Source organism: Artemia sp. Qi Xiang Cuo, chromosome 5, assembly GCF_049724085.1.
Source record: "Artemia sp. Qi Xiang Cuo chromosome 5, ASM4972408v1, whole genome shotgun sequence".
Classification (NCBI taxonomy): Eukaryota; Metazoa; Arthropoda; class Branchiopoda; order Anostraca; family Artemiidae; genus Artemia; species Artemia sp. Qi Xiang Cuo.
Genome location: NC_142798.1, coordinates 49,415,675 through 49,430,288, shown reverse-complemented (window position 1 = coordinate 49,430,288; position 14,614 = coordinate 49,415,675). Strand labels below are relative to the sequence as shown.

At 35.0% G+C, this 14,614-nt stretch overlaps 1 protein-coding gene across 7 annotated transcripts in view; it reads left to right on the top strand.

Moving 5' to 3' along the window:
- The window catches only part of LOC148952220 (DNA repair protein RAD51 homolog 3-like), a 173,058-nt gene that overhangs the window by 53,548 nt on the left and 104,896 nt on the right, over positions 1 to 14,614 (top strand). For 3 of the 7 annotated variants that reach the window (XM_089089679.1, XM_089089678.1, XM_089089680.1), the window contains exon 1: positions 8,446 to 8,498. The exons of 2 other annotated variants lie outside the window; for them this stretch is intronic. In XM_089089679.1, the coding sequence (XP_088945805.1) occupies positions 8,464 to 8,498 (35 nt within the window). In that variant the 5' untranslated portion in view covers positions 8,446 to 8,463. Of the gene's footprint in view, positions 1 to 8,445; positions 8,508 to 8,629; positions 8,735 to 14,614 lie in introns of those variants that run through there. 2 more of the 7 variants (XM_089089683.1, XM_089089682.1) reach the window with 2 other exon arrangements.

Here is a 14,614-nt window from a genome sequence, read left to right as displayed (position 1 = left end):
ACGACGCCCCTGCTGAAATGTCTGTATACTTTCCAATAACCAATACTTTACGTAAACAATGGGCAAAGTTCATGACTTTCAGCCCATCCCTGGGAACTGTGGGGGATTAAGTCATCCTCAAAGACATGGTTATTAGATTTTTTGACTATGCTGAACAAAATGGCTATCTTAAAATTTTGATCGGGTGACTTTGGGAAAAATGAGCGTGGTAGGGGGCCTAGTTGCCCCCCAATTTTTTGGTCACTTAAAAAGGACACTAAAACTTTTAATTCCTGTTTGAATAACCCCTCTCGCTATATTCTAGGACCATTGGGTCGATACAGTCGCCCCTGGAAAAATAAAACTAAAAACAAATAATAATACAAATAATAACAATAAAATAAACACGCATCCGTGATTATTCTTCTGGCAAAAAATACAAAATTCCACGTTTTTGTAGATATGAGCTTGGAACCTCTACAGTAGGGTTCTCTGATACGCTGAATTGGATGGAGTGATTTTCATTCAGATTCTATGACTTTTAGGAGATGTTTTCCCCCTTCTTTGAAAATAAAGCAGATTTTCTCAGGCTCGTAACTTTTGATGGGTAAGTCTTGATGAAACTTATATATTTAAAATCAGCTGACCAAACAGTTCGTTACCACAAACTTTTTTGAGCAAGTCCAATTGAAATTGAAACGTATTTAGGGGGTCATACCCCCCACAGAGGATGGATCAGATACACTTCATAAATTCTTAGACACTTGAAGGTTTGGCAAAACTTACTCTCTCTTGAAGGTTTGGCAGAGATATGACGACCACCTCTGATAAATTTCCAGATGACAAGAATTGAAGGACCCTTTCTTTGACCCCTTCTTCTCACCCCCACAGAGGTCGAATCAGATCCTAATTCCCAAAAAGAATCCTTAGGACACTTTACTCAGGATAACTGTCCCTCTTGGTACATTTCCAGGTGAGGACAATTAAAAAAGCAAAAAAAAAAAACTAGTTTTGATTTCAGATCCCCTTCACTTAGACCGTTGACAAGAACTTAGAGATCCCCATTCCCATATATAAGAGAAATGGGTACTGGCGCATTATATCTCACCCACCACTATACCCGAAAGAAGTCAAGTTGGGTTAATGCTAATGAAATAAAGTATAATAGGATGAAAATATAATAGTTTAGAAACAAATTTGGGCTATATATTTGCACATTAAGGGGTGGGGTAGGGGGGGGGGTGGGTTAAAGCATAGCATATATTAAATATGTAACCTAACCTAGGTACCGTTCTCCCCGCCCCTAAACCCCAATAAATAACCGTTTAAATATTGTAAACGCAATGAGGAATCACGCTTTGCAATCAATTTAGATAGCAAATACCCGGTTGACGGGTTTCCATGTCTGGTTTCCTTGTACAGTCTATAGCGGTGGGGGAGATATAATGCACAAGTACCAAGAAATGTTTGGGTAAGCTCCTAAGTAGGGACCTTCTCCGCTTACTAGCTCCAAGTCCTAGGTGTATCCTACGTTCACATACATATACTAGGGGAAAACTAGGGCACATTAACGATCACCCTCTTCCTATAATTTTTTTTTAATATTTACTTTCTTTTCGTTCAGTATATAAACAACTGATCAATAAACCGTACAAGCCAACAAACGCTAATGTTCTTATAAAGCTTAAGAAATTACCTTAGAAAGAAGATGGAATGCTTAGCTCCCTGCGGACTCAAAGTTTGAGAAAGACTATTTCAGTTTCCCGCTTGCCAACTGGTCATTCCAAGTCTCGTCAGGAAGAAATCAATATTATGCTCCACTAAAAAGCTCTCAATTACATTTTAGTGGTAAAAATACCGAAAGTAGAGAAAAGAAAAAATCACTAAACAAATTGACAACGAGATACTTTAAAAGTGCTTTGAATTATTTGGTGTCCCCTTGCTTTGGTGAGTAAACTGAACTCTGGTAGTTGACTAGTCAGTTGTAGCTACAGGTCAGTTGTAACTCTGACTGTAGTTTTGACGAGGCCCGACCATCAAAAGTTTGATTCTTTGTCAGGTCAAATGCCCCTTTTTATATGCCCTAAGATCACCTTTATCGGAAACTCTATTACTCTAAAATTTAGGCGTATTCCCCTGCGGAAAGTTTCCCCTCTTGGTGTGTTCCCCCGTAGAAAATCCCACCAGGGAGTTTCTCCCGTCCGGTAGAAACATAAATGCAATATTTACACAGGTCCAGTAATAATACCTTTCGGGATTCCCCTCTCCCCTAAAGCTTTCGGGGCAAGGGATGTAAGTTAGGTAATTCGTTCGCTGTTTACATATAGTATTATGTTATTGATAAAGGTATGGACGTTTGACCTTTATTTTCGAAAAAAGACGAAGGACATTCAGGTGAGCCTTTCAGAAAATGTTGAGGGGAGCGTTGAACTAAATTAAAAGACGTTATGTGTGTACGGGTTGTCAAAAGGGTGTAACTCAGGATGACTAAGTATATTAATTTTGAACTTTCAGGGAATGATAAGGGAGATGATCAATTGACCAAAGAGGCAATATTTGCACGCTGCTGCTACTACTATAACTGCCAACACTACTACTACTACTAATACACTACTACATTTACAATATTGAGGGGAAATTTGAACAGAATCAAAACACACTATGTGTATTGACACAAATAGACATAGTGTCTTGAATATAATTGACACAATATATATATATATATATATATATATATATATATATATATATATATATATATATATATATATATATATATATATATATATATATATATATATATATATATATATATATATATATATATATATATATATATATATATATATATATGTATATGCTCTTTGGCAACCTGGATACACTTACAATCTTTTGATCTATTCAAATTGTAAGAGCAAAAGTAGTAATAGTAAAAGCCCTGAAAGTTTCAACTTAATACCCCCAGTCGTTCTCGAGATATTGCTGAGGTTACTTATTGGCAACCATACGGACAGTCCCTTTTGATTCAGTTTTAAAATAACACTTAGTTTTAAACCAAAATATGCAAATTGCATAACTTTGTGCTGTGTGTGTGGGGGGGGGGGGTGGTGACATACCCAATATCAGTAGATGAATGGATACTGGATCGTTCTACTATGCTGAACAAAATGGCTATCTCAAAATTTTGATTGGATGTGCTTGGAAAATGAATGAGCTTGGAAAGAGGGCTGCTTACCCTCCAATTACTTTTGGCTTTTAGAAACAGCGCTAGAACTCTTAATTTCCAATCGAATTAGATTTTTTTAAAGTTTTAATGATATTGCCAGCTATTATAGAGGGGCGCTGCCTATGATATTGCGCATATGCCTTCTTGAAAACCTGCATGCATATGTTTTTTTTTGCTTAATTGAAAACTCCCCCTAAACGTTCCCTAAAAGTTTCACCTTAATACCCTTAGCGTCATTAGTGACAGTAACTGTAGTGTTAGTATTAATATTTTACACACAGTACCTTCTGACTAGTTCAAAATCCGCCGCAACTTAGCCTTAAAGATCTAAAATCACCCGGGGGAATTTTCCATGGGGGAATTTTCCGGGGGGATTTACCGTGGGGGGAATTTTCCACAGGAGGAAATTTTCAAGGGGCTATCTTCCGCTGGGTGAGGAATACTCCGGGGGGCATGCCCGGGAACAATATGCCTAAATCCAGTTTAACTGTGGTTAACTAAAGCCCAAGCATTTAGGACACAATCATTTGGACACAATCAGCTACGATTTATGGAATGGGACAAATATCGAATTATTTTACTGAGAAAAAAAAAAAAAACTGAACTTAAAGTTGACAAGTTTAGGTTAATTAAATGAACTGTCTTTAAAATACATATTCGTTTATTGGTCAGACTAAGAAATACCAATGGAGGATAAAATATTAGTCTTCTAAAAGTGTCAACGAAGGAGCTCAGAATTTAAAGTTTGGCTTATTATTGTTGATAAATTCTAAAATGACAGTTTTATAAATAAGATAAATGACAGCATCCCGCTTTTGACTTTTCAGAAGTGTGTCTTACTCAAAACGTATGGTTTGTCTCAGAGGACGGAAAAAAAAATAGTGGCCAGATTCTACGAAATCTTGAATCCAGATTTTGCTGTTACCCCAGAGTCACACTAATTTTGAATGGCTTGAATAGAGAAAAGAACTAGCGACAATCCGCCCTCCATTTGTTTTTATATTACTTTAGTTTTTTCATACACAAGGTTTTTTCATACACAAGGTTTTTTCGATAGATCGCCACAGAGAACAAAAATTGTGGCACGACCATAGAGACAGAAAATAAACACCAGTTCTTGCTTTTTCGCTATCCATATTCTTATAAAAAATTAGTTTTTAGAACTTAATGTGACTCTGGTTTAATGGTGAGATCTAACCACGAAATTTACAGTATTTGGCCTGACCTCTATTCTTTTCATTTCCATGGGTTAGACATAGGAGTAAAATTCTTAAAATTAACAAACCCTCTGCCATGGGTATATCTATTAAAGCCTGGATTTCTTAAGCCCTGACTTGTGATTTCAGAATGCCATGTATTTTCATAAATTTTAGCCCTTTTCCATGGAATTTCGGAGAAAAAAAAATGAATTTCTTCGGTCTAAAGAGCAAAAAAAGCACTGATTATGCTCTAGCTCCGGCAAAAAGAAAAGTTTAGTTTTATTTGAAACATTTCGGAATCTAGCACCTGAATCTGTCAATGAATACTGGACCTAAGTAAAACAATTTATTTTTGTAACTTTTTTTTCCGTTTCTGGCTTATCCAAGACTAACTAGGGTGGGAAGATGGAACGGGTTGAAAATCTCAGCTGGCATTTAGCCTCCCAGAATTTTAAGATTCAGGGTTTTCTGGATAGTGAAGTCAGTCCAAAAGAAAGATATTCCAGATACTTTTTTCACTTCCACTTTTCAGAGCTTCTATTTCCAAGAAGTGCTTCCAGACCTTGAACTGTAATAGTCGACATAACTACAATGAAGTCAACCGCGCAGTCCTGAATTTGGTTCAGCCAAGGTCTAAATAATTATTAAATATCCCATTCATTGCAACAAAATAATTGGAAATACCAAAAATACGTTTCTCTGATTGATACGTTTCTCTGATTTTTAAATCAGTGAAACGTACATTTCATTGGTTTTGTTTGCTTTATTGTCAGTATGGTAAAATGCAAATTAAAAGCATTGCTCTTATATAAAATGGTTCACCCATTTTTCTTTCATAAGATCCCGCTTGACAATCAAAATATTTCAGTTTGAACAGTTAGTAAGTATAGTTTACAAAGTATTAATCTTATTATTATGTATAATGTTATTATTATTAACTTATAGATTAATTGTAATTAATAAGTTAGTAATTAATAATCGATTGTGATATAATATAATATAATTATTAACATATAATATTTTAGGTATTATTATATATTACTATAGTATGATAATATAAATTAGTGATTATAGTATAAATAATAATTAATAAATTAGTAACTAACTATCAAATTATTATCTTGAGCAGACCTAGCATCACTGTCTGACATTATTGCCTTCTATTTTTATGCCAATACCCGAAATTGCCAGAAGGAGTTGAATAGAGTCTTGAGTCTTTTTTTAAGTACCTTATGATCATCATTATCTAGATTTTAAGCCTCCCTTAGTGAAATTTCTGATATCCTTAAGTGACTCCGCCTTGACTCTGGCTGGTAAGAGGGCCTAAAAAATTCAAAGGAGTTACGAGGAGATACAAAGGACCTATAAGGAGTTACTACAGTCAACTAGAGTTCTAGGGTAAAAGTCACAGTAGTATATTATGGAGGATAAAACGCTTGAAGTTTATTGTAGTTCAACTACACTCAACTAAAGTTCAAGATTCAAACGCACCCTACTTATTGATCAGATGATGGGGCGAATCTAAAAATTTGAATTCTGGTTCATTGCAGAGAACCTGTCTAAGCGAAATTTGATTTTCTAAAAGCACGAAGAATAGAAAGGGCAGGAAAATAAGGTCAACCAAACCATCCTTTAAGAGAAAAGTAGTTTGCGCTGTTCCGTCACAGTCAGGGTTGCCACCGGTGACACTTTAGTGTCACTTTTGACACTCTTTTTTAAATGACACCTTTTGGGACACCTACACTGTTAGGACACTTTTTAGCAAAAGCGGCACTTTTCTTGCTAAGTAGCGCTATTTTACAAAAAAAAAGAATTTTTACAGACAAAAACACGGAAGGAAAACTGTCAATGTAGATATGCATCGATATCCTTTTTCTGTCACCTAGGATTCTTATCTTAACTCCGCGCGTGGCAATTATTGGATGCAAGAATTTTCTGTGCGGTGAAAAACGTAAACGTGTTTGTCTCTATCTGTGTGTGAGAATTTTTGATAGACAGTCTTATTCTTATTACTGATAAGCGAAGATCACCCACTGATCTTCGGTAAGAAAAACTTGGCAATGAAGAGGACAAAGACAGACATTTAACTGCAATGCGGTGGAGAAGCCTTCAAATGTTTTCAGTTGTTTAGTTCAACTATTTTGTGTTGTTGTAATAATTTGTAGGCTCATAGACGATAAGTCAGTCAAGCAGTTTGCAATTCTTGAGTGGTCCAAATTCAATTTTTATGTTTTATTAGTTGAGGGTTGACTACAATTCAAAGAAGAAAAGAGCAAGAAAAGCTAAGAGTGTATTTTTGCACCACTAAGTTAATAGCTGTTACTATGTTAACCAGTCACTGGGCCAGTGACTGCTTAACTTTTCGCGTCTTTTTATTGATTTTCGTGACTGGAGCTCTTGAACCCCAGTGACTGAAAAGCTCACTGGTGACATCACACAACGACTCAGCAACGCAAAACAATCCACTGAGCTCACTGGTGTCCCAAAAGAATATTTAGTGACCTCTTCAGTGACTGGGCCAGTGCCACAAACATTTCCGTTCATATTTTTCATAATTTTGTTTGAACTCTTGGCAATGGACAAATGAATATTCATACATAACCATCATACTAAAAACAAAATTGATACCAAAACTTCCATTATCTTACATCCTATGCAATTACCTCCCATTTACATCAGAAATAAAATTTGCCCCCCCCCCAAATATGCAACTATATAATCTTAATTGGTATATATAGGGGTGGTGGTAAAATTCATTTCCGACAAAAATGATTATTATATTCTTCAGTGACTGGGCCAGTGCCACAAAAATGCGCTCTAACATTTCCGTTCATATTTTTCTTTGAACTCTTGGCAATGGACAAATGAATATTCATACATAACCATCATACTAAAAACAAAATTGATCCCAAAACTTCCATTATCTTACATCCTATGCAATCATTAGCAAAATCACAATCTAATTTCCCTTTTTTTTTCTTACTTAAATTTATGTTACATCATTAAATAAATTGAACTTGGACGCAGTTCCTCATTTTAGTTATTTCATTCCCACTAATTTTTATTGTAAATGTGCTTTCACGCTGACACTCTAAATGCTCGTATTTTATTGTAAAGGTGCTTTCATATTGATACTTAAAATGCTAGTTGACATGTTCCTATGCCTAGTCCCTTAATACATCGTAAAGAACAGTTTATCGGAAGTAGCAACAGTTTTAGTAAAACTTATTCTATTCAGGTTGTGATAAACAGATTAGGTGATATAGCTGTCTAACTGTTTTTCCACTAGTTTTTGCCAAATAAATTATTTGAAAGAGTTAGTGTCTAAACCACTGTCAGTTGTGTTTATCATAGTGTCATCAATAGCTACGATCTATGTCCGTGGCATTCTCTTCAGCATTTTCGGACAAAAGAAAAGTTTCAAGCACCTGAATGCACTGTAATAATTCAGATAGTCCATTTTATGTAAAAACTGGATGAAAAACACTATCAATGTAGACGATTATTGTTGTCCCTTTTTTTCTGTTTTCTCAAAAGAAAAAAAATAGAAGGTTTTTCCTCTTTTATTTTTCCGTTCCTTTTTCACACTATGAACAAATACTGCTCAGAAAAAAAAGAGAAGAAAGTACTCTGTGGGACGAGTTCCCATTTTATACAGTAAGCACCATTTGTGTTTAATCAGGTTTTTAGGAGGGGGGCTGGAAAGTTGACAAGAATGGAAGTCCTGCGCAAAGCCGGAAATCAGCACCGACTAAGTAAAATCAAAATTTGTTTTTATAGTTGATGGATGACATTTCATGTTGGAGAATTTAAAGATGTGGGAAACCACGCGGGGGTGATCCCAAGCGGATTGGACAATATTTTAAATTTAAAAAGCTTGTTGATATAAGCGCGAGCGACGGGCAGCGTCGTGAGCGGCAAATTTTTGGAAAATGACATTTTTTATACAAAATTGACACTATTTTGCCAGCCAAAGTGGCACCGAAAAAACCGGCTGAGTGGCAACCCTAGGAAGAGTCGTTGGATGAAGCATACTTTGTGTATTGTGTATTTCTTTTTATGGAGACTGCTTCAGCACTGATGAGAATTCTTCAGTAGGGGAGGTTGGAGTTGAACCAGACAAAATTTGGCGATTGCAAATAACTTATTTGTTTAATAATGAAAAGCAAAGTTTGATGTTCTCTAGAAGCCTCTTAGAATAAAGAGTGTTTGAGATATTTTCAATTGGATTGTTTCTTCTAAAATTTCCTCAAAATCTGCATTTATACTATTGATCAAAGAAGTAGAAACATTAAAAGAAACAAAATAGACTTCTAGGCTAGTTGATGAGGTAACCTAGGAGAATATTAAGTAGGCTAGGCTATAAGCCTATAATTGGGTGCAAATTTTTAGGTGGCACTATAATTTAGCTAGGATGAAAGTGAAAACATCATTTGATGCCTTATTTATGCTCTCATAGTACAAAAGCCTAACCACTTCGTCTCAAATTGCATCTTGAGCCCTTAAAGGGGCCCTGAAGGTATCATATATGAATTATGAAAGAGCATAAAAAAAGCATCAACTGATGTTTTCACTTTCATCCGAGCTAACTTATATGACCCACTGTAAATTTACCTTGAACTCTAGGTAAATTTTTACCAAATCATATTATTAACTTATGAATAAAGTGAATATACCACTCAATGCCTTTCTTTATGCTCTTTCCAAATATAATAATCATTTTTGCCAGAAACGAATTTTACCCTATGCCTAAATACCAATTCAAGGCATATATTTGCACATTAGGGGGGTAGGGGTAAAGTTTAAACTTACCTTCCATTTACATCATAAATAAAATTTGCCCCCCCCCCCAGTGTGCAAATATATACCCTGAAATGGTGTATATAGGGGTGGAGGTAAAATTTATTGCTGAAAATTTTTTTTATTATATTTGGAAAGAGCATAAAAAAGGCATCAAATGGTATATTCACTTTATTTGAAAGTCAATAATATGATTTGGTAAAAATTTACCAAACTTTCCCCTCACCTCAATAGGCCTAATGTGCAAATATATACCCTGAATTGGCAATGGCTAAGTTTTGAATCTCAAAATTCAGTGCTATTTTTGTGGATGGCATTTGAAAAACTTGAAACAGTTGGAAAATGGTTTGAATTGAAAATCAAATATTTTGTTGGTTAGGTTAGATTAGGTTATAACTTTTTTGTGTGGTGCAATAATTATTCTAATTATTCTGAATACATTGCTTGATGCCTTCTTTATGTTCTTTGCAAATATAATAATTGCTTCTGGGGTGATTTTCTATTTTGAGCCCTTAGTGTAATGAGGTGCTAAAATGTAACATAACCTGGTCTATAGTTTTAAGACCTTGGTGTAAAATTAAAAAATCAGTTAAAAATTCAATTACAAAATCCATTACTTTAAAGTAATATATTCCAAAGGTATTGATTCATTCAAAATCTATATAATCTAATTCAATAAGCATTTAAATTTACAAAAATTATTCTGAAATTCAAAATATTTACTGATGTCTTCATTTAAGGGTGGATTTTCTTTGCAATAAACTTGCTGTAAAGAAACAATAGCAAATAGAAAAATTGAGTAAAAAATAACCAATTGCCTTCCTTAAAAAAAATGCTAGAAAAGAAGCTGAATTACACAATGCTTTAGTTAAGAATTTTCAAGATAGCAAAGACCCTGCATTAAGGGTTTTATATTTATATGCAAACTTAACAACCTAGGGGTATATCCAAGCATCAGAGGGAGGTGGGATACAATTGTCACAGTAACACCAATTATGTTTGAAGAGAGTGTTGAATAAGGAACCAAATCAGTAAGCCTACTGGTCTGTGGGTATTATGCTGTTTAGTACCGAAAAGGAATCTTGATCCAGGATTACTTAAAATTTAATTAGAGGTCCAACACAAAAAAGATCTGTTTTTAGCCATTACATAACCCATATTTTTTATATAGGATAAATAATGACTGAATGTTACTTTCAGATTTTTGTGATTTTATGTTTGAGCAGGTTTTTATGATTTTATCAATGAATGTTGGAAAATGTTGTTCACCTGGCTCTACTACTTTCTTGAAGATGACAAAGGCAGTTTGTCCAGAAGGGAATTGTTTACCCTAACCACACCTTTTTTCTAAGGCAAATAGGCAGATGGCTTGAATTTTGATGATCATATTTTCTCATTTCTAATTTTCAGACTATTCTTTATAGACTTTGCATTAAAAGGCAGTGCTGCATAGCAGTATGCAGTGCAGGACTGAAGGATGGTTTGAACAATCTTTTGAACATTCCAGTGCAGTATGTTAAATTTTTTCCTATGCTAGCCTGTTGCTCTATTGACCAAAAATTAGTGAGTTTGGGGTCCAAAAAAGGCCATCTTTGTTGCATTTCTAACTACAAAAATAAGGTCTCTAATATAAGGATACTATGGTCTCTAAGATAAGGATATTAAAGTCTCTGACTTAAAATTCCTTTTGTAATTTCGTGCAACTAATTCAATATAATATATTATACATCACCATTCCTCATACATGGAGAGGGGATAGCATTGGATCACCTTACTTTAAATTGTAGCTAGGAGCAATCTAAGGATTTCTCCTTGCAGAGCTCCAGAATGATGACTTGAGTTGTATACAAATTTCATTAGTAACCAGGTGCTGTTCCATGTTCAGTAGCATCCCAATTGAGTTTACACTCTCTGGAGGACCACTCAGCATCTAGCCTTTGTTTGAAAACACCAATGGATTCAGTAACTGTTTTGTTCCAACTGTTGACAATGCATGTTGAAAAGAATTGAGTGAAGGCTCTAGATATACTAGACAGCCTAACAAGTTTCAGGTGATGACCTCTAGTTCTTGGGTTGGCACCAACAGTAGGGAATAATGCTGGAAGAGTATTAGCCCTCAATAACTTGTAGGCTAAAATGGCATCCTCTCTATTTCTCCTGTAAACAAATGTAGAGAGATTCAGCTTTGATAGTCTTACAGCAAAGGAAAGCTCCCGCTTGCCAGATATCACTTTAGTGGCATGTCTCTGCACATCTTCAAGAACTTTTATGTCTTTTTTTAAAATATTAATTAAAAAAACTTTTTCCACAAAATAAGTTTTTCAAAGAAAAGTAAAGAACTCCATTAAGCAAAAAATGAGCAAAAATAAAATCAAATAATCTACCAAGCATGAAACTACCACAAATCAGCATCGATAAATAAATTAAACTCAAAACGAACAGAAATTACAATAAATAACCAAGTCAAACCCAAAATGAGCAGAAATTAACACAAGTTGGGCTCAAAACCTCTATACCTCCCCAAGGCCAGAATATAATTTGCAATTTCCTGAAAAAAAAAATACAAATGAATGTGCATTGTCAGTTTAATATACATGTACTGATATTTAGTAATCAAAATATTAATATTGTTTGATTTATTAAAGTTATAAAAGTAAAAACATTTATATTTTTTTTTAGTAAAGTGCAAATTATATTCTGGCCTTGGGAAGGCATAGGGGTTTTGAGCCCAACTTATGTTAATTTTTGCTCATTTTGAGTCTGACTCAGTTATTTATTATAATTTCTGTTCGTTTTGAGTTTCATTTATTTATTGATGGTGATTTGTGGTAGTTTCATGCTTGGTAGATTATTTGATTTAATTTTTGATCATTTTTTGTTTTAATGGAGTTCTTTACTTTTCTTTGAAAAACTTATTTTGTGGAAAAAGTTTTTTTTATTAATTTCTGTTTGTCTTATATTGACATAGTCTTTTCAAAGAAAAAGAAAATAATACTTTAAATCTTTTCGTTTTTTTAAAGATTTATAGTTTGGCCTTCCATTTGTACAATGGAGAAAAAATTTCACCAATTTTTAACACTATATTCCCCCTTAAAAATGTGTACACAAATAGAAGTATTTAATTTAGTTTCATACCTCGTCTAGTTGACCTGAAATGGAAAACTTGATACCATTTGCAAAAAAATCTGTTTACTTTCTACCATTTGCAAAAAAATCTGTTTACTGTCTTTGATAGCTTGAATACACTTACGCTATTTTGATTCGGTTAAATTTTAAGAGCAGAAGCAGCCCCAAAAGTTTGAACATTAAACCCTCAGTTGTTCTTGGGATACTGCTGAGATGCCTTATTGGGAATTAGCATTAACACAGTGTATTTTGATTTAATCTTATGGCAACATTTAGTTTTTAAACAAAATGGCAATTGGCTGGATGGGGGTTGGACGCGTATTAGTTTCCCTCCCATCACTTTTGACCATTAAAAATGGCATCAGCCCTTTCTATTTTCAATCAAATGAGCCTTTTTCAAAGTTTCTGCAACAACTCCTTGATACAAAGTGCCCTGGTCTAAACAAAACAACAAAAAAAACAATGCATTATACCCACATCGATCTTTACTATAAAAATGTTAAGCCTTCCAATCACTTTTGACTATTAAAAAGGGAACTAGGCCTTTCGATTTTCAATCAAATGAGCCCTTTTAGAGTTTCTATGACAAAACTTCCTATAAACACCTTATATGCCCCCAGGGCATAAATTAAAGCCCTTACCGTAAGGGCTGTAAGGGTTGTTGTCATCCTCTAAGACCTAATTTCCAGAACTTTAAACTACATAATAGAGAGGGGCAATCTAAAAATTTTGATTGGATGTGTTTGGGGAAATTGTGGGGGTGAGAGTGGTATTAGTCGTTCTCCACTCACTTTCAACAAAGAAAAAAGGCATTAACCCTTTCCATTTCCAATCAAATGAGCCCTTTTGAAGTTTCTATGACAATGCTTTCAATAAAAACCTTATATGCCCCCAGGGACAAATTACAACCCTCGCCCTGAGGGCTGGGGGGGGGGGTTGTCTCCTTACAGACCTGATTTCCTGAACTTTCTACTATTTTGAACAAAATGGCTATCGGAAAATTTTGATTGGGTGTGTTTGGGGAAATTATGGGCATGAGAGGGGGGTTCGTTATCCTCCAATCATTTTCAACTAATAAAAAGAGCACTAGCCCTCTCAGTTTTGAATTGAACGAGCCCCTTTTGAAGTTTTTACGACAACTCAATCATTAAAAACCTTATATGCCCCCAGGGCATAACTTACAACCTTCACCCTGGGGACTCTGGGGGGTTTGTCATCCTTAAATACATAATTTCCAGAACTTTCAACTACATTGAACAAAATGGCTATCTCTAAACTTTGATTCAATGTGATTGGGGAAATGGAGGGCGTAAGAGGGGGGGGGGGTTAATTACTCTCCACTTACTTTCGACTATTAAAAAGGGCAATTTCAATTTCCAATCAAATAAGCCCCTTTTTAAATTTCTACAACAACTTTCTATATAAACCTTATATGCCCCCAGGGCATAACTTAAAACCCTTGCACTGAAAGCTCTGATAGGGTTATCATCCTAAAAGACCTAATTTGCAGAACTTTCGAATACGTTGAACAAAATGGATATCTCAAAATTTTGATTGGATGTGTTTGGGAAAATGGTGGGCGTGAGAGGGGGGTTAGTTGCTCTTCAATCACTTTCGACTATTAAAAGGGCAATAGCCCTTTCAATTTTAAAATGAATGAGCCCTTTTGGATGTTTTTACAACATCAATTTCAATAAAAACCTTACATGCTCCCAGGGTATAACTTAAAACCCTTGCCCTGAGGATTGGGTGGGGGGGGGGTGGGGGGAGTGGGTTGTCATCCTTAAAGACCTAATTTCCAAAGCTTTCAACTACGCTGAAAGAAATGGCTATCTAAAAATTTTTATTGGATGTGTTTGGGGAAAAGGTGGGCGTGAGAGGGGGGTTAGTTGCCCTCCAATCACTTTCGACTATTACAAAGTGCACTAGCCCTTTGAATTTCAAATTGAATTAGCCCTTTTTGAAGCTTCTACAATAAAAATTTCAATAAAAACTTTATATGCCCCCAGGGCATAACTTACAATCCTTGTCCTGAGGGCTGTGAGGAGGTTGTCATCCTCAAAGATCTAATTTCCAGAACTTTAAACTTCGTTGAACAAAATGGCTATCTCAAAATTTTGATTGGATGTGCCTGGGGAAAAGGTGGGCGTGAGAGAGGGGTTAGTTACCGTCCAATCACTTTTGACTATTAAAAAGGGCACTAGCCCTTTGAATTTCCAATCAAATGAGCCCTCTTTTGAAGTTTCTATGACAATCCCTTCTATAAAAACCTTATATGCCCCCA